Raw genomic sequence first — 19,414 nt, forward strand, 5'->3', positions numbered from 1 at the left:
TATGATTTCTTCCTTGATCTGCAGTAGGACGTCTTGCGTTGACAGGTTCGCCCGGAAGCCGAACATGCTGTGCGGGTACTGCTCCTCGGCCTCTAGATATTGTTGGATTCGCCTGGTGACGACTCTCTCGTACAATTTGCCAAGGCACGACATGAGGGAAATGGGTCTCAGGTTCTCTATCTGAAGCTTCTTTGCCGGGCTTGGGTATCATAACCACGACAGCGTGCTTCCACTCCTTCGGGACCATCCCCTCTGCCCACAGCATGTTGAGGTACACCGTGAGCTGGTCGATTGCCTCGTCGCTGAGGTTGCGAATCAAGGCGTTCTTGATCTTGTCTGCGCCGGCTGCTGTATTTCGTGTTGTCGCTCTTATCGCCGCCTGGACTTCCTTTCTCGTGATCGGCCTGTCCATTGCAGGATTGTCCGCCCCTTGGTACTCCCCGTCGTAGCCCTGGGGGTTGTCCTTTCCGTAGCATTTGATGCGGACTGCTTCTAGCAGTTCTTCGTCTGTTCCGTCGTACTGGTGGACCAATTTCTGAATTGCCTTGCCACTTTCTGTTTTTGTCTTGGTTGGGTCCATGAGGGCCTTTAGTATGTGCCAAGTGTTGGCCGTGCTGAGCGTGCCGTTCAGTGAGCTGCTGAACTGCTGCCATCCCTACCTGGCCAGTTGTGTTGCGTACTCCTCTGCCTTTATCGTGATTTCCGCGATCCTCTTTTTGAGTTTTTTATTTAGCTTTTGCTTTTTCCAGCGTTTGGTGAGCCCGCGTCTTGCCTCCCATAGCCCGAGCAGCCGCTTGTCCACCTCCGGTACTTGTTCTGTTCTATCTACTTCTTTCGTATAGAGTTCTTGTATTTGTTTCAGTTGTTGGCCCCACTCCTCCACGGAAGTGATTTCCCCTTTTAGTTGTTCGCAGTGTTTGCGGAAGGCGTCCCAGTTGGTAAGGTGGGCCGTTCCGATCTTCTTCTTTACATTGGCTGCTTCAATTGTCGTTCTTAGTATGTAGTGGTCACTGCCTAGGTCTTCCAGCACATTTTCCCACTCGGCCTGCTTTGTTCCTTTAATGTAGGTGAGGTCAGGGCAGGTATCTAGACTCACACTGTTACCTCGCCTAGTCAGTTGATTTTCATCCGTTAGGAGGTCACAGTTTATGCTTTCCGCCGCCATGCATATCTGTTTCCCCTTTCTGTTTTTTGGTATCCCCAGCTCGCGCTTCTTGCGTTGAAGTCACCCGCGATTACTAAGGTGTTCGTCTTGGCTAGTTTATTTGCTTCCGAAAAGAGCTTGCTGAAATCGCCACCCTTTTGTTTTGGGGGGCTGTAAAGGTTAACTACGAAGGTGCTCTTTGCCTTGTGCTTCTTTTTGGGTATAATTTCTGTTATTACATGTTCTATCTGTGTGCCCTCAATCTCTTTGTGTGCTATGGTGACCAGCTTATTGCTGATGAGGGTAGCGACGCGTCCGTTTTCCTGACATGTGTATCCCTTCAGGGTGGGTGTGGTGTTAGTCTCCTGTAGCATGATGATGTCTGGAGGTGTGTGTCTGGTATTGATGAACTGCTGGAGGAGTCCCTGCTTGCGCCGGTATCCCCTGCAGTTCCACTGCCATATATCTAATTGGTTCTGTCCTGCTTGCTTTTGCTGGTGACCCATGCCACGGCGGCAAACACAGTGAAGAGTGGCTGACCGCTCTTGTCGGCAGCAACATGTCTGGCAGCGAGAAGCTTCCCTTGCTTGTAATCAGGAAAGGGGCATCACTGCCAGTGTTGTACAAAGCCAACAAAAAGGCATGGGTCACTCAGCAGTTGTTTTAAACGGCTCTTTTTCATGCTTTGATGTTTCGGAAATACCTCGTCCTTGACTGTTTTGATCTCAGAAATATTCGTAAAATGGTACGTCTTTTTCATGCATTCGTTTTTTCGAACTGCCTGATTTTCCTGATGTTTTTGCGTTCCCTAGAGGGTCCGAAAAATCGGTCGTTGACTGTATTACCGTGTACACTGGAATAAACATTTTCTAGAAAACAAAAAAAAAAAAAAGAAAAAGCAAGCTAATGTCGCCCCTCATCTTACATGGCGGCTTGTAGCAAAATGAAGAGACAGACAGTTGCTTGCATTTTTTTTCGGTCTCTAGTGTACTTGCCTCCGCATGCCCTATTTTGTTCGACCTATAATAGCATATAGTTCCTTGTTAGCAATGAATAGCGGCATGTGGAGGCTGTTTACAGCCTCTGTATGCCACTCGCTCAGCGACAGTTTGAAGTTTCTGAAAAGAGCGTAGGGTATTCGCGTGGACAAGATCAGCCGCTCGTGTGTAGCCTTTCATGAAATGCGGCATAAGCAACACCCTTCATGGAACTAGATGATGCACTGAGGGAGGTGGCGAGCAACAAAGAGTCGTCTTCCGACGACGCTGCTGAAAGTTCGGACAGAGATCGTAGCTCCAATGATGCAGGGACAGAACTGATATTGTAAACATATGCGTGCCAGCACATTTTGCTTTTGATTGCAAGGTAAAGGGGTCATCCCATGTTCTCACTCGGCCTATATATGGTTTATATTGTCGCTACACTGCCCAAAAGCTACCACTTTTGCCGCGGGAAGGCAGGTGTTAAACCAGCAAACCCGACGTGATCGAAATATCCTTTACTTTCTAATCAAACACTGCCTACAGCAAACAGTGCAAGGAACATGGATGGAGACAAAGACATGTACAGTACTGAAATGCCTATTCACCAAGCCTTGCAGCAGCATAGATTCAAAAGCAGTCTTGCAGCATTTCTTTTATTAATAATGTAGTAGTTATGGTCTCTTGAGGCAAACATAAAGCTTCGTGCGCCATTCATTTACCGCAAATGCTGTGCACAGCGAAATGGTAACACAAACTGGAGGTGAGGCCCCACTCTATGCCACTATCGTGCCCCGCCCTACCTGGCACTTGTGAGTCGCACTATTTCGCTGGTGCCACCCCTTAATCCGAAGATATAAAGGGTGCACGTGCTCTGCACCCTAACACCCTTATTCCTACATCGCTCTAAGTGATAAGATCACAATATTCTAAAATTTAAAAAATTTTTCACTTACACCACTGACATCGGATACCTCGCCATCATCTTCAGCCTCTCCCTCTTCCAAGTTATCTTCCTGAAAAACAACACTTTTGTTTAGGTTTAAAAAACAAAAAACACAAAAACACATCACTAAATTAAAATTAGAATAAAAACAAAACAATGCACACAAAAGAAATCAGCTTTATGCAGGTAGTAGCTATGCTGTACAGATTAGGTTTTTTCATGACACCCTACCAAGTAATCCCACTGGGGAGCGTCACACTTATCCCAGCAGTGGGGGAACATCCTAGTGCTGAATGTGGAATATGAGAATTGATTCAGCAGAGTGGGAAGCGGGGCCAGTTGGTACAGCAGAACCTCGATATGTTCCCGGTTCATATGATTTCCCATTTCACAGTCAAAATCGCAGGCAGTAAAACGTCTCCCATCGAGTTACACTATTTCTCTCCTGGTTAATACATTCTCGGATAACATAATTGCCCAGTTACTAGGTTCGAAGTTTTGACAAATTGTGGTCGTATGATACTTCTGCAATCAAACAGACATGCTAACGAGCGCTCGCGACATGAAAATCTGATCAGCGGCGCTCACCCGCCACAGTTGCTTTCGTGTAGTGCCTAGGTGTAATGAAGCAAAGCATCAGAGCCAACATACAAGGCGCCCAATCTTGTGGAAACATGACCATGAGGAGCAATGCGATGGCTTCTTTGTGATGCTTTAGTGGCATAGGAGGGAACCATTTGATAACTACAACTACTTGCTTGCATACGAGCGGGCCGGGCCTGGAGGATACAGCATGAGCAAAAACACGGTGACTGTAAGCCATCGCGACGGCTTCTCCACGTGTCACTACTGTATAGGAAGCGAAACATCCAGAAACAACCCAAAAAGCGATCCTGGCTCATCATTACCTTTTATGAACCGGATTTGTTACTAAATCTCTTCCGTGCTTATGACAATGCAAATATGGACTGAATTCTGCAAAAGCTAAAAAGGAGCTGTGCATACTGGTTGTCTATAAATGCTTTTTATGCAGTGAAAGTCTTAATTCTAAATGCCTTTGCACCCAATTCCGCAGCTAAAATTTCTCAAAATCAGGCAGTTCGGATCATATGTTTTCCCCAATAATATGTCCCCCCTTTCAAAAAACATATCAAAGAGGATTTAATGCACATGCTTAGAGAGGTTAAAACCAGCGGAAGGACGCAGACATAAAGAGGGGCACAGGTCAACGCAGGACTTCCCAGGCTCATCCTGTTTCCTTCTCTGTATTCATCCTCCCACTGGTTTTAATTTCTCCAAATGGCAGATGATGTAGTTTTAAAATTCTGAGATTTTCAAAAATTGGCCTCACCAAAGTTGTACAGTCAAATATGCTACAAACAACAGAATGCTTATATTTACAGTAGGATTTATTTACTGAGCATATTTGCCTAAAACTGCACCTGCCACAGGTTTGCACCAAGGCAAACGCCCTTCACAATATTTGAAGGGAAAGCAGCAAAGCATATGGAAAGGTGGTGGTGCACCGAGGGAATGAAGAGAAAATCTTTGCGAGCATAACTTTTTCTCTCTTTTTTTTTTTATGTAAATGATACTAATAGGTGTTCTACTCTTAGTCTTATCCAGCCTGTTGTGTGCAAATAATGTGACTGGCAGCTTCAAGACTGAACTTCACACAAACACCCAAAGCCTCATTACTAAAGCAAAAGCTGGCAAAACGCTTTTTGCAGTCATGCTGCTGTGTGCATTCCTCTTTCTTGCCACCAGTCTTCACATTGTGGGCTCCCCATATTTCATCTTCATCTCTTTACAAATACTGCTTTTATAACTGATGCAATTATCTTCATCTGAAGTCAAGGTAATCCATGCAGGTATACAGTTCCGCTGATGTGTTCTGAGGGCTCAGCAAGATGTTAGATAAAATTAGGCCCTGCCAAGACAGGGATATTATGTTAACCTGACCTATAGGGTGCAGCAAAAATGTACCACCTGGCATACCAGGTGGTACATTTATTATGTGAAAGAATTTTAGCCTGGCAAATTGACAGCATATGTGAGGGAAAAATTGCAAGTTGAGCTGTCCTAGCAAAATAGTGAATGAGTGGACCAATAATTGGAAGACATCGTCAGCCAGACTATATCCACTGCGAGGGCAAAGGCTTCTCCCGTAACCATCCAATTAGCTCAGTCCGGTGCCACCTGCATGCAACCACCAGACCCTCACAAACTTTCTTATCTCAACACGCCTGCTAATGTGCTGGACGAACTCTATTTAGTAAAGCCATGGGCATAGCACAAGTATGATACTGTCATAGCACGGTCAAAAACTGGTCGCAATAGACAGCAGTATGCTCCAAACTTAACCTTTACAATATCAGCTTAACTGCAAGTGCAGCATACTTTTTAGCATAAAATACTAAAACCTGCATGCTCAAATGATGACATGCCAAACACCGCATAATATACTATTAGCTACCACAACATACAGCAAATGGAAGCTGTGGAAAGCAAGAAATAATAAAAATGATATAAGAAATCAGTTGGTTTAGTTACACTTATCATGGAAAGACAACCAATAAAAATTACTGAAATATCCAGCGCTGAACCAAACAAGATTTTATTTTTTTTTTTTTTTTGCATAAAATCCTGTGGCTTTTTTCTTACAAAAATACAATAGTATTTACTTGCATAATGAATGCACTCCTCACTTTTTTCTGTGAGCATTTAGCCTTTTTTTTTATGTGCTTTCTTATCATGCCCCTTAGATTCACACCACTGTTGTCGCTGTTTGCAGCACAGACCTTAGCAGTGTACCAATAAAATTGCACTGTTTCTCTTATGAATAGAGTTCCTGGAGTGATGGCACGCACTCAGTGAGCTTGGCAGTGTACCCAGATGCTGTGCACCATAGATAAGAGTGCTTGCGCAGCCATGACTTTTCTGGCAAACTACTGCACGGCCAGCTTCGCCATTGTATGCTTAGAAAGCCAGCGAGCACCAGAGCATCGCAGAGGAGCGCAGTAGTTTGAACCAGAGCACCATAAAACACTCTTTAAGACTGAATTACAAAGAATGCAGGACTTTCAGGCCCCTGAACGATTTGGCAAACTCAACATCCGAGAAGAAAATGCTTGATCGACTTTTCTCACGTGAAAGCTAATGCTCAAACATTTATGTGACACATCTCGACCATCCCATAGGGTTTTTTTTTTTTTTGTCTTTGTTAAACTCGCTTACAAAATAAAAAGAAACGCATACGCGAACTCGATGGCCAGTTTTCAGCATGTTCACTTTTTCTTGCCACAACAGGCTGGCACTGTCCACCACCACAAACCTGTCAGATCGCACTATGACAATAACAAACGCCTATTGAAGCGAACAAACTGAAAATTGGCAACCTGATCGCAGCTGACAATATGATTTTCGTGACAACTTTCTCCCCACATAATGACCCCTCCACCCAAAGTGACCTTAATTTTTTTAATAATTATAATAATTACACAAATATGACAACCAAAAGATGAAAAAAAAAAAAAGCTTATGCTACAAAAATGCGGGGAAGGTGCCGGTTGATTCTGAAATGAATAAAAGGAAGTGAAAAATTCTCTTACTTTTGTCTTGCCTTCCTTTGTGTCTGGCGCATCGCTGTGAAGTGGAGTGCCACTAGGTGACTCCGGCGGAGCATCATCTTCGAAGTCCAGCTCTCCTTCCAGGGGCTCCATAGAGCGGCTGTTGAGGCACTTCTTGGCCACGGGTACAGCTGGGGCTGCCTCCAGGGCATCCTCGCTGATATCCTTGGTTAACTGGCAAGATGCATCCCATTTTGCCCTCAACACATCTTATAAGCAAAATACTCGAGGGAAACAATCATGCGCATGAAATACTCGGCATAAACGACCAGTTACTTTTACCTAGTGCAATAAATCAGGAAATTATAACTCTCAACACACACTGCTGATAAATCGGGTGTGTGAAGTATTCGAGAAGACAGCATTGACTGCAAGCAGGGAAACCACATGTATTCAGCGAAAATAGACCTATTTCCACCAAACTTTGGGAGCTGCTTCTGTTAATATTTATTTTCAAAATTACACACTGCATCCGTCATCTGCACCAAAAAGAAACAATTTAATTGCGCTTCGAGAATGACCGCATGCTCGGGTCAGGTAGATCTTAAGAGATGCTGGCCACTGAACCAGCAATGGCGGCCTTCAGAGAGTCTGATGTTATGCGGCTATTTCTTGGCCTGCCTCTCAGCAATGCACCATATGGAGTAGTTGAATGGATTTAATGCTGGAGAACTAGGGGGCCACATGTTGGGAGTGATGTGGCCATGGAAGTTGTCAGCCAGCTACTCCTGGACAATGCTGGCGGTGTTGGAGGGAGCTGAATCTTGCTGGAAGCCTTTTAAAACACTCTCTATCCAAGGCTTTATTTACAACAGCGTCAAGCACCTCCACATACGAAGCGGCATTAATGCGGAAACCTTTTGCAAAAAAAAGTGTGCTTGGCATAATGTCACCCTTGTTGTGGACGATGGCTTGCACCATCCCAGACGACCCTGTGGTGTTCCCAGTTAACGTTTGATAATGTTTCGGTAACTGAGCATGTGTACAACTCCCTCATTCTACCAGAGCAGCATCAACATGGAAAGACCGAATTCGGCCAGCTAGAAGACTGGATTTCTGTCGGAAGCGTCCCTATACTAGTTCGCTTCATCTCAAAATGCAACCGTGATCCACTGCAATTGACTGGCAGCGATTTCTTTTTGCCCTTGTGGTTTCCATAAGGGGCACTGACGACTCTTAACTGGACAACCAGTATTCATTTGCATTTGGAACCCCCAAAGGTCCTGCGGCCACCTTTTCCTAAACTTCTGCATATACTTCACAGGTCTCGGTCCTCTGGACTGTATGCCCGGCAACACCAGACAACAATTCCATTAAAAATGCCGCATAATTTGGAAATTTTCAAATAACCGCCACTGACATCTAACAGATATCATCCCAATGACGTTCACTCACAGAAATGAATATAATTTTAAAGAACTCCCATCATTCCAAAAAAAAAAAATTGTAGGACCACCTAGAACCGCCAATCAGGAAGCCAACAGGACCTAAAAACTACTAAAGGTCCTGCCTCCCGCAATACCATATTCTTGCCCGCTAAACAGTGTAAAAACCCCATAAATTTAGCAGCGAAACTGCTCAACTGGTTACACTGGATGTGGTGAGAATGCTGGTATCTATGGCGATAGGGAACAGTGTTCCCAAAATGCCTCGAGCACCCTGTACACCACCAACAGGAGATGGGACAAAATAGGTTTTTTTGGTGCAGCTCTTGGGAGCAGAAAAATGCACCTTGGAGCAGTTACGGGGGCAGGAAATGTGCATTGTCAAGTGTGAAAATTTTTAGCAACAGTATCAGCGTTTCAATGCAACTTGAGAGCATGAACAAAGTAAATCTTCATTAAAAACAAACTCGCATGTCTTCAGGTAGTGGTAAGACAATTTTTTTGAGCCACAAAATCAACTACCAAGTGCTGTGTTCCTTCAGCCATAGCCACCTACATTATTCATACCCCGCCATAGGCGCGAAGGTCAAAGGATGCCGAGCGTCGCGTTCAAGGCCATGGCAAAAAAAAAGAAAAGTGCTCCGTTAGCGCGCTGCTAGCGGCAGCACATTGTTTTGGAGATAATTTGTTCTTCTGATTCTGCTGACATTCCTACAGTGCAGCAGCACGGATGCTGAGATTTCACGACCTATGTCAGCAGTAAACCATCGCAATATTAAAATACGACTGTTTCACTTATTTAAAAACCTAATCCTAAGAATATAAGGGCTTTGGTACAGCTCTCACCAAGGAAATTAAGTGATCTCACTTATTTTCCCAAAAGAGACGTGTCGTCTGCTCGTGCAGCAATGGAGACGGCACCGCAGAAGACCCTAATGGTAGGTTGTCTCATCTGACAGTTTCATTTAGGAATTTCGTGCCGCCAACAACAATCCCTAGGTGGATGATCGGCAACTTGACTGACAGGGGTATTGTGATGTGCAGGACCAACTAGCGCATTCTATTCGACTGCAACTGCACATTTGCAACTTGATCCACTGTTTTGAATATTATATGTATTGGCCACAGTAAGGGGAGCATCATTATGTGGTCACTAGGAAGAAGTCCCTGTACACTGCTGCAGTAGCGGCTACGTGCCCTGAAAGGTGATGGTATTGTTCCCGAATACTTTTGAAAATGGAATTCGAAGCACAGAGCTATAAAGAGACGTGCAGCCAGCCTAAATTCAATGCACGCGATCATAATATATGCATAAAACTTACAGGCTTGTGCCAAGTACCAGCTTAGAAAAAAGTGCCTCCGGTACTGGTGCTGCTCCAGCAAACGCGCCGCGTGTAAAACGTGCACCTCGGAGCACTGTCACATCGCCTCTTCTACCAAGCGTTGGTCGAGTAGATCGGTGAGAGGTATCGGCTGCTGCGCCGCTTTGCACCAAACGACATAAGTGTTCGCCGAGACGAATGAATGGGTCAGGCTCTTCACCACAATGAGCCGCACGCATCATATCGTATGAATTTCCAAATGCATATTGCCATGCAGAGCCAAGTGCAGCACATGAAGCCGGGGCCTTGCAGATTTTACTGCCTCACTGCGGAAATCGGCTTCATCGCAACAAACACACAGTGTTAAGCGCACACCGTAAAGTGGCACTTGCAACTTGGGCATGTAGATAGCACTCTTGAATGGCCACATTGAAGCAAATGAGCAGGCATAGAAAATATAGGAGGCTATGATTTAACTCGTATCTTTTTGACAGATATAAAAATCTGGAGTGAGATTTAAGTCCAAAATTTCCAGATGCAACATCCAGAAGTTCAGTGTGGTTCGTAGGCAATGCTGTATAATGGCCATGAGCCAACCAACTTCTTTGCTCACGCACTGCAAATACGTGCCTCTCGCTTCCATCCACAGAGGGCACATATGTTTTGGGCTCTGAAGGTAGGCAAAGACAAAGCCCATTGCGGAGAAAATGACACCTGGGCAGGCAAAAATGAGTCGCGCACAAAGAAACAAGCACTTCTAGCCCACGACTTAACTTTGTTCTTTGAGGGCAACAACCTTGGGACGTGCACGTACCAAATGTTTAGGTGCAAAAAGAACATTTCAGTACATGTAAACAAAAAAACACATCAACTTAATTAGTCCCCAGCAATACTATCACCAACTGGATAAGCCGAATGCAAATTCTGGCTGATGTTTTTCCCTTCTGCCACAACCCACTGCCTGAAAATTGTGCCAATTAATATTCCTTTCCTTTGGCTGGCGTTATGGCTCACCAATTCTTTCTTTTGTTACGCTTTCAGGTTCCTTGCATGATATCAATTTTGAGCACTCGGTTGGGAGTGTATTTGCCCCTGCCTATACCTATCTGCTGAATTTCCCTAACTCCTCTATCAAGGAGCACTGCAGGCATCAGAAGCTTCAGTCGGCAGCCACGCAGACACACGCCATTTTTGCGGGGCTTTTTGGTTTTTTTACGTTTATGTGACAAGCTCGCAGAATGCTGAACAGCTATGCACTGAATCTTGAAGCGTTCTTAGTTGCTAAGGCTTGGTGCAACATCAAACGCTACTGATGTAGAAGAGCTTTTTTTTTTTAATCCCTGCGTTCGCTTAGTGTCTTCCCATAGTGTGAAAAAAAAAAAGAAAAAAAAAGCACCTGTTACATCACCTTCAACGAGAAAAGTATTTAACTTCTGCACCACTTCATGACCTTGCTGAAGAAAGGCTAAGGGAATATAGAGGCCTGGAATTGTTAATTATGCTATCAGTGCGGTACACCTAAATGTAACAGGACGCCCCAGGAAAACAAAGGGGCAATTTGTGGCTGTTAAGAGTGCCGGGCCACTTACGCCATGCCATTCTTGCGGTACCTGAAGGCAGAGCACTGCTTGCGAAATGCATTATGCACGCATTCAGAGAAAATGCCTTCATAAATCGAATGAAGACACATAAAAGACAACCAGACTGCCGGATGCTGCCTTGAGCCACACTGCACGAGATGCTATTGCGCAGGGCTGCCTCCAGAACTTTAGCTTTTGTCATCTACGTTCTTCTTAACTGCCTCTAACGCCTTAAAACACAATTCCAGAGTTCTGATTAATATACAAAAATGCCGTGGAATGAAACAACCCCAACAAAACACACATGCAGCAGCTTAGTCCGTGCAACGATATACACGTGTTTCCACAAGTGCTGTGTTTCACCAAGTATCTTGACTGAAAGTTACCACAGCACTGGAACTCGTTCGCCCTCTCCTCCAGCGCATTCATCGCCACTCACTGCCTGCATCGTGGCCCAACGCTATGACATGCCATGTGGCTCTGCACAAGCTTGTTTTCCCAGACTCGCTAGTACCCAACAGGTCTCCCCTGCCTTCAATGATTTCATTACAGTTCTCAACTGCTGTCAATTTCGTGCAAGCTCTACCTAGCCCCACCAAACATGCTGACTGTCAATGCCATAAAAAAAAAAGTATGTCAACTGATGCGAGTGTTGTGAAGTGCTGAAACCAGTGAACCCTCTCTAAAATCTGCGATGGCTGGCTACGAGTTCCAGAAGACAATAAATCCCGTAATCTCCATATATAGTCGACGACCGATTTTTCGGACTCTCAACGGACCACGAAAATGTCCGAAAAATCGAGCAGCCCGAAAAAACAAATGTGCACAAAAAAAGCTCTATTTATGGCCTATTCTTCACTTTGAGGCCAGAAAAAGTCATCAATGCTTTTCTGCATCATGCTCCGCTTCCGTGCTAACAGGTCCGCCTGAATTACGCTTGCATCAGCTCAGCTTGCGTCGGCTGCGCTGCTGCAGGTGAGTTGTCGTCGTCGCTCTCAGACTCCACAAACACTTGGCGAATAATTTCTGCACCTGTGAACCCAGCGCACAGTTCCAAACCGTGGTCCACGTCTGTGAACTCTCAAAACGAGACGGCCGATGGAATTTCAACACCAGCAGTGCGAAGGTCGTGAATGAGCTACTCACTGCCTGACAGCTGCTCGACGACGCTCTCCTCGTCCAAGGCAGCCGACTTTGTCATTCAGCACAAATCCGCGTGGCGGAAGCAATTGGCAAGCGTTGTGGGTGCCATCGACTTCCACACATCAGCGAGCATACTAAGTGCTCCAAGCAAATCGACAGAGCAGGTTTTCCCACTGTCGAGGCACACCACCACCGTACCAACCACTGGATCACAACGCGGGCTCCGTTGAGTGCCTTCTCGCAGCAGCGTTGCAGGCAAAAAAAAAAACTCCTTATAAAATCCGGAAACAGCTTCTTGAAGAACTGAAGCCGATTCAATTAAATGCAAGCCACAGTAGCGACAGAACGTAGTTCTCGCATCCGCACGACCGCGGCTTGGCCTACTCACTACGCTCGGCAAACACTCAGAGAAACAGGCAGTCGAAGCAATCACGCTAAAAGAAAAAAAAAAAAAAAAGCACTCCGGTGGCGAGCAGCGACGTCCCAGAAACAGAAGCTGCTAGGCAAATAATATAGCCTCGATCGAGCGTCAGTTTAGCTGAGGAGCGGCACGCAAGGCCGGCACTGGTTTCGAGGCTATCGAAGGAAGAAGGAAACAAACAAGATGGCGGCGACACCGCTCAAAATGTGTGGCAGTTGGCCCGGCTGACGCTTGGAATGTCCGAAAAATCGAATAGCCCTCCTTAGAGTGTCCGAAATTTTGAGCAGCTATTACATTGAGTTTATAAGGTATGTCCTGGGGCCGGGAAAATGTCCGAATAATCAAGCATGTCCGAAAAATTGGGTGGCCGAAAAATCGGTGGGCGACTGTATACAGAACGACCTTCGAAAACTACTTAGAATGCATGGTCTCCCTAGAAGCCACGACATACAGGGCATTTAAGTAACGTGTGCCGCGCTTACCTAGGTCTCTATTCTGAGTTTGAGTCGTTATCGGAAGTGCCGCTGTCTCCTCGACCTCGAGTCATCGGATTGGTAAAATCCCCGGAACCGGATGCCACTACCACTTCCGGCTCCGGAGTTTCCATCAATCAGACGACTCGAGGTCGGGGAGATAGCAACACACATTCATCAACGACGCAAGCTCAGAATAGAGAACCTGGCTTCTTTCGATGCAAGTCGGCATAATTAGACTAATATTTTTGGAGCCTACTGATGCAAAAAATTTGCATTTGTATCAAAATGACATAATTGGCACAGCTGTCCCACCCTTGCCCTAATGAAAGCATGGATGGTAGTAGAATAACCATTTAAGTGAGACTCACGTGCAGATGCGGTGAAGACTCTGGGCTATGAACAGCGCCCTCTTCCTCACTCTCAACAACCCCCTCACTGCAGCCCCTAGGAGAGTGGCTTGGTGTTACAGCAGTAGCTTGAGGTTCTTCCACTGCTGCTTCCTCGCTCTTTCTCTCAGCCACCAGTTCCTCCTCTGCATCACAAAAACCGACTATCATGTCAGCATTTAGCACTGCTGTTCATTTCAGCCCTGTTCTCTAAACTTAACACTTTTCACAAAATCAGGCTTTAACTGCACATCTGCAAACGTTGTCTATTTTCTAGAATGCTCCTTCTGTCATAAGCAGTACATCGGAGAGACAGGGCAACCAATGAACATAAGGCTTAATAGTCATCGGACAGACAAAGACAAAAACCTCCCAAAAGCAGTTTCCCAGCATTTCAATCAAGAAGACCACAAGTTCGAAGAAATTATATCTTCTCTAGTCAGACTTTAAATCTGCAAGGGAAAAAAATATAGAGGGGCAAATCTAATTCATAAATGTAGAACATTGGAACCAGGAGGAATAAATATCTCTAAAGAAACGTTAGAATACCTTAAATATATTCCCTCTGCACCTTTATTATTTGGGAAAACAATCCCACATAGCGTTATTTGTAAAGTTTATTGACAGCACATGTACACTCTATGCCCTCCGCAATAGCATAAGCTGCACGTTTGGAAATAGCCACAACAATTGTTGAAGCACAGTGCCGAGGGTAATTATTGTAGTCTTGAAATTCCAGAACCTGATACAGCTATCATTCATGGTAAGCTACAAATATTCAATGCAGCCAAGAGCTTGTTTCTCCAAACACGTTTCCTCCTTATCACTTCCTACTTGAGTTAACCCTCGAATCTTTTTTTTTTTGAGAGCCAGTTATGGTTCACTGTGCAGTTATCATTCCGTTTCTTTGTCCTTCTGCCCCCCTCCCCTTTTTGGGGATGTAAGAATTGTTCCCCTGCAGATATATTCCTTAACAGGGCCCTTTGCAAAGCCTGTCCCTTTTTAAGAAAGGTGTATCTGCACCGAACCTGCTTAGGTGGCAACTAATCATCCATCTTGTATTGTCGTTTTTCCTGGTACTGCCGCTTTTATTTCTTTTGCAGGCCACAGGATCCCTGGTTTCAGGCTGAGAAATACATAAGAAACATTTTATATTTTTAATATTTTTTTTCCACTCCATGACCTACTTTCTTCTCACTCATCCTCCCCCTCCACACTCCTTGATCTACTTTCTTCTCACCCACTTTCCCTCCTCTCCAGCTTTTCTTCAGAAGCAGAAGCGTATTTAAACCCCTGTCAGTGATGATCGCTTTGCCCAGACAAAGACAAGTCCCCTTGTTGAAAGGTTGGCTCAACCTGCCAACTGAGCCTTCCCCCCCCCCCCCCCCCTTACCCTTGTTCAGTGCTTTTTCATACTGTGTAAGCCATCTTCTTTTTCTCGTTCTACCTGGATCCTCAAGAATACAATGTGACAGCAGTAACTGGCGATGCTACTAGGCTGCTGCACATGCCCTCTAAACTATCGCCCTGAATGAACATTCTTCAGTGCGCACCTAGCTCTCGACCAGAAGGACACCAGTATGACTCCCCAAGTCGATCAACTTTTTCTTTCAAGCCATTGCTTCTGATGTCACGGACCCCCTTGTGAATAGGAATTTCGTGACACCACTTGCTCTTCCCGAGAATGGGATTACCTACGCACAGCGGCGGCTTCAAATGGCTGACTGTGGAGTCTGTGCAGCCTGCCCACGCAGGAGCACGTGTCAGGCACCGCCACACATGCATAAAGAGCAGGACTTCTGAAGGAGGAGGAACAGTTGTGTAAAGATGCATGCAAAGCCGCCGCTTTTCTTTAATGGTGTTTCTCCTTTTTTTTTTTTTTTTTTGGTTCCTCAGCTGACAAAGAGGCTGGCTGGAAATGTTTTTTATCGGTGCTTTCGATTGATAGACTGTCATAACTGCGCCCCGCTTCAGGTCCCGGAGAATGAGCCGCGACATTGCTTTCAAAGAGTGCTCTTGTTGGCAGGCTCAGAAAGATTAAAGTCATGAACGCGGAATCACTACTCAAAGGCGAGAGGCAAAAGACAGATACAGTTAAAGCTCGTTAATTCGGACTTTTAGGGACCGTAAGATATGTCCGAATTAACCGAATGTCCGAATTATCGGGAGAACAAAAAAAAAAAAAAACATGCACGATTTTATCTCAACATACCTTTAAAGTAAATCTTAAAGTAATCACGGATGCTTATCTGCTTTCCCGCAGAAACCCGCGCGGATACTATTTTCCTCAGTCCTTCCAGGTGCTCAGCAGCGCGCATGCCATCTGCAGTGCCCCAACAAAATTCCTCTAACACAACGAGGGCCTCTGCTGCTTCCTTCACAGTGCGAGGGGGCCAAGGCTGCTCCTCTCGTAGCCCCTCTTCCTCCTCCGAATCTTCGCCGTGCAGTACGTCCCGGACAATTTCTTCCTCAGTTAGAGAGCCGGCTGTAGCAACGCCGTCATCAATGCTGATGTAATCGGCGAGTGTCACCGCATCCGGCAGCACACCTCCGAAATCTGGGCAGTCATCTGCATTGCCGTCTGGCGACACTTCTGCCACTGTGTCATTGCAGGGCTCAGGCAAAACAAAGCCACTGTGTCGAAAACAGTTAGCGATGACGTGCACAGGCGTGTTCTTCCAAACGTAGGCAAGAATGTTGACCGCGCTCAGATGATCCACGTCGTACTGCTTGCCGGCTTCATTGCACAGTAGCATGCATTCCAGCACGCGCCTGCGGTATTTAGTCTTCACATACTGAATTATACCTTGGTCCATCGGTTGGAGGGCCGATGTAGTGTTGGGCGGCAAAAAAACAACTTCAATGTTGTTCAGTCAGCAAAATGATAAAATGGCACCGCTAGTAACATCAACTCGTGAAAAAACAAGAAAAAGCGCCCATCCAGCCACAAGTCGAGCCAAGTTGATTAACTGATGTCCATGGCGATGCTGCTTTTGGGTATCGCTATTGCGCCGCGTTCGTCTTATTTTCGTTTTCGAGCCTCGGTAGCTGCCCGAAGTTGTCCGAATTATCGTCGAATTATCCGATTTTCCAAATTAACGGGAGTCGAATTAACGAGCTTTTACTGTAGCTGGGGGACTTGAGGCAGCACTTCTTGTGCTAAGGTGTAGGAGAGTGAAGAATAATGCAAAAGCCCCTATGTCTCTGTCCCCTGCTGTTCAGAGACTGAAGTGTGCAGCCTTTTGGTGGAAAATCATTGATATGCGTGTACACAGCAACTAGTGCTCCGGGCGCCAGTTAGGGAGCTTCCCTTCCCTTTGTGACCACTCATTCGGGACGGGCCCACTCATCCCTGCAACGACAACAGACAGACAGAGGGGGTTGCCTCCTCCCAACATGGTCAACGAAACTAGACGTTGCCACCCGCAATGAACCTTTTGCTTCAGCAGGGTGACGACTACATAAGATGCTACCGGCGCCGTGGTGCCTGTCTTCAACGTGTTTTGGATTTTTCCCTACAACGATGCAAAACATACTGCCTTATCCTTTGGTTCATGTGGACAGTGGTCAGAGGAAGTTGCTGCTGCGGCGCTGCTGTCAGAAATCAATGACGTTTAACGACGAATGGTTTCTAATGACCAGGAATGACTAGAAGCTGGGGCATACCATTCCTGCGGCAGTTCTATCTCCACGAGACGAACAGCAAGTAAATGCCTGACGCCTTTCGATGCAGACGGGGATAGTTCTTGGAAACCTTTGCCTAATTAGTTCTACAGTTACTCTGTGCAATCCTTAGTTCTGTTACCTCCTCGAGCAAGTGCACAGTTTTTCGGAATTTTCGAATATGAATTTCTGTGACCCCATGACATTCGAACCACCAGATTCTACTGTAGCAAATCCGTTTATGAGTAGTCAGAACCTCCTCTTGGAAACCCCATACAAAAAAAAAAAAAAAAAAAAAAAAGTATAGTACTACTTCTCATGCTTATCAAACTCCTGTTCACTGAAAAAGTATGCCACATCCCTGCACGTCATGCTTCTCCTAAAGACGCTATGTAATCCCTTTTCGCAAAAGAGGCTGGGTTGGCTATGTGGCCCTGGAAACTTGCTGGCAGTGACAGTGCTGTAAAAGCACAGAAATGGTGAACATGATGTGTGCTTGAATGGAGCCTTCAATCTCTTGTACCCATTTTCTACACGACACTGCTATCAAGCAGAGAAGCAAGCCTAACTGCTGAGTAGAGGCCCTAACATGGTGTGCTTTGCTAACTGATATTACAAATGGAATCTCTATACAACTCTCACTGAAAATGAAAATTAGAACATATTATAGGAAATGACAGTTGCATTATTTTCAAAACAGGCCCCAAAAGGTCAAGAATGAACATATTTGGCACAGAACTTATTCTGGGGCACTTTCTTGTCATCTTTATAGCTTGGAAAGCCATTCTCTCGCAGCTTTGCAGCAATTAGACTAAGTAGTCCTCGGTGTCCCTAAGTAGTGACAATATAGAAGCAATGACAAAAACAAAGCCACGTCACCTTCTAGCGCCTTGTCTGGGCATTCAGGTGAATCTGGCCCAGCTGCACTCCCATCAGCCGAGCCTTCACCATCACTTGCACCACTACTGCCCATTACTGGCTTTTGTAGCTCCTCTACAGATGTCATGCTGCTTCTGTTTGCTCAAGGGCTCCCAAAGTGCCTTTGCTGCCTTCTTGAGTCTTGTTCTTACACTGCACTCAAGCCAAATGACCACCTCCAAGCGTTCCCCGCCTTTGCTTGGGCTGCAAATGCAATGACACACAGAAACTTATTCCAGAGAAGAAAACAGGTTAAAAGTTGCATTAAAAGTGAAAAAACAAACTGCATAAAAAGCAAATGTCATTTTGTCAACACACTTATCAGCTCAGGGAAAGAAGCCACTATATTTGGCCAGCACAAGGTAACTTATACTGTTCAGGCCAATTCAAGGTAGCTTGTAGCAAGAACCCAATGGCAAGGAACAAGGCAAAGTGCACATTAAAAGCATTGCTAAAGTTTGGGTGAGAGAAGAGGAACATGCACAACCAGATCAGGGCTTTGGCTTGTGTAAGCTACTCCCTTCCCATTTTGCTGTGGCTACATGAAACAGTGAGTGGACCCTGAAGAAGCATATTAGGTGACACAAGGAAAGTGGCATCAGTATCATGCTCTACAAAGAGACGCTGAACACATCAGAAACAGAATAAAAGCCCAAACATAAGAGCGCAGTAATAGAAGCCTGAGGCCGGCAAAGAACTGAAAATAAACAAAGAAACTGTCCACAACTCGAGCATAAAAGCAGTGGTGAGTTCAGAAGGCAGCAGGGTGCAGTGAAGAGATTGAAGGGCAGGGCTACGAAGATTGGGGAAAGGCACAAGATCCGGGGCAAGGACAGAAGTATCAAGATCAGCGGTGCAACCAGGTACAAAACAGAAATCATATTCAGTCACCGAAAGTACAGTTCTGAAAAGCAGTCACAACCAAATTCACAGACCATGTGAAGAAATTTCCCAGCAAAAATGCAATCTGTTGCAAAGAATATGAGTGGGTGAAGGGCACTGTAACAGCTCCATAACCACTGCTCAGGCTGGTTTTAAAGACTTTAAAAAGATATCCTGCTACTTCTCAATTTTGTGCGCATGGACAGCTGCTTAACCAAGGTGTGCTTTCAAACCAGGTCTGGTCACTGGCATGCTGGCCTGATTGCAACGGACAATAGCTGCACAATACCACAAACATTGAAGAAAAAAAAAAGTTACTGAAATAAGTACAGTAATAACACACAATATGGCCTAGCAAATAGAAAACCTTATTGAGTATACACTCAGCATGCAATTTTAACCACCTTAAGCTGACTTCAAAATGAGAACTGTTAACATACAAAACCCATCAAATTTTGTCAAGATCAACAATATTTCTTATGCAGTTCAGTGAGCATTGAGGCTATCTGCCGTTTTAAACAGAAAAATATACCTGAACA

General features: G+C 45.3%; 1 protein-coding gene across 7 annotated transcripts in view; it reads right to left on the reverse strand.

Moving 5' to 3' along the window:
• LOC146204170 (uncharacterized) overlaps nucleotides 1-19,414 on the reverse strand; it is a 158,351-nt gene that overhangs the window by 122,629 nt on the left and 16,308 nt on the right. For all 7 annotated transcript variants that reach the window (XM_084589109.1, XM_084589107.1, XM_084589112.1 and 4 more), the window contains exons 2-5: nucleotides 17,955-18,197; nucleotides 13,395-13,558; nucleotides 6,682-6,873; nucleotides 3,081-3,140 (exon numbers count right to left, since the gene is read on the reverse strand). In XM_084589109.1, coding sequence (XP_084445235.1) covers nucleotides 3,081-3,140; nucleotides 6,682-6,873; nucleotides 13,395-13,558; nucleotides 17,955-18,081 — 543 coding nt within the window. In that variant the 5' untranslated portion in view covers nucleotides 18,082-18,197. The remainder of the gene's footprint in view (nucleotides 1-3,080; nucleotides 3,141-6,681; nucleotides 6,874-13,394; nucleotides 13,559-17,954; nucleotides 18,198-19,414) is intronic.

The sequence above is a fragment of the Amblyomma maculatum genome, chromosome 1 (assembly GCF_055883805.1).
Source record: "Amblyomma maculatum isolate TAMU_Amacu chromosome 1, ASM5588380v1, whole genome shotgun sequence".
Classification (NCBI taxonomy): domain Eukaryota; kingdom Metazoa; phylum Arthropoda; class Arachnida; order Ixodida; family Ixodidae; genus Amblyomma; species Amblyomma maculatum.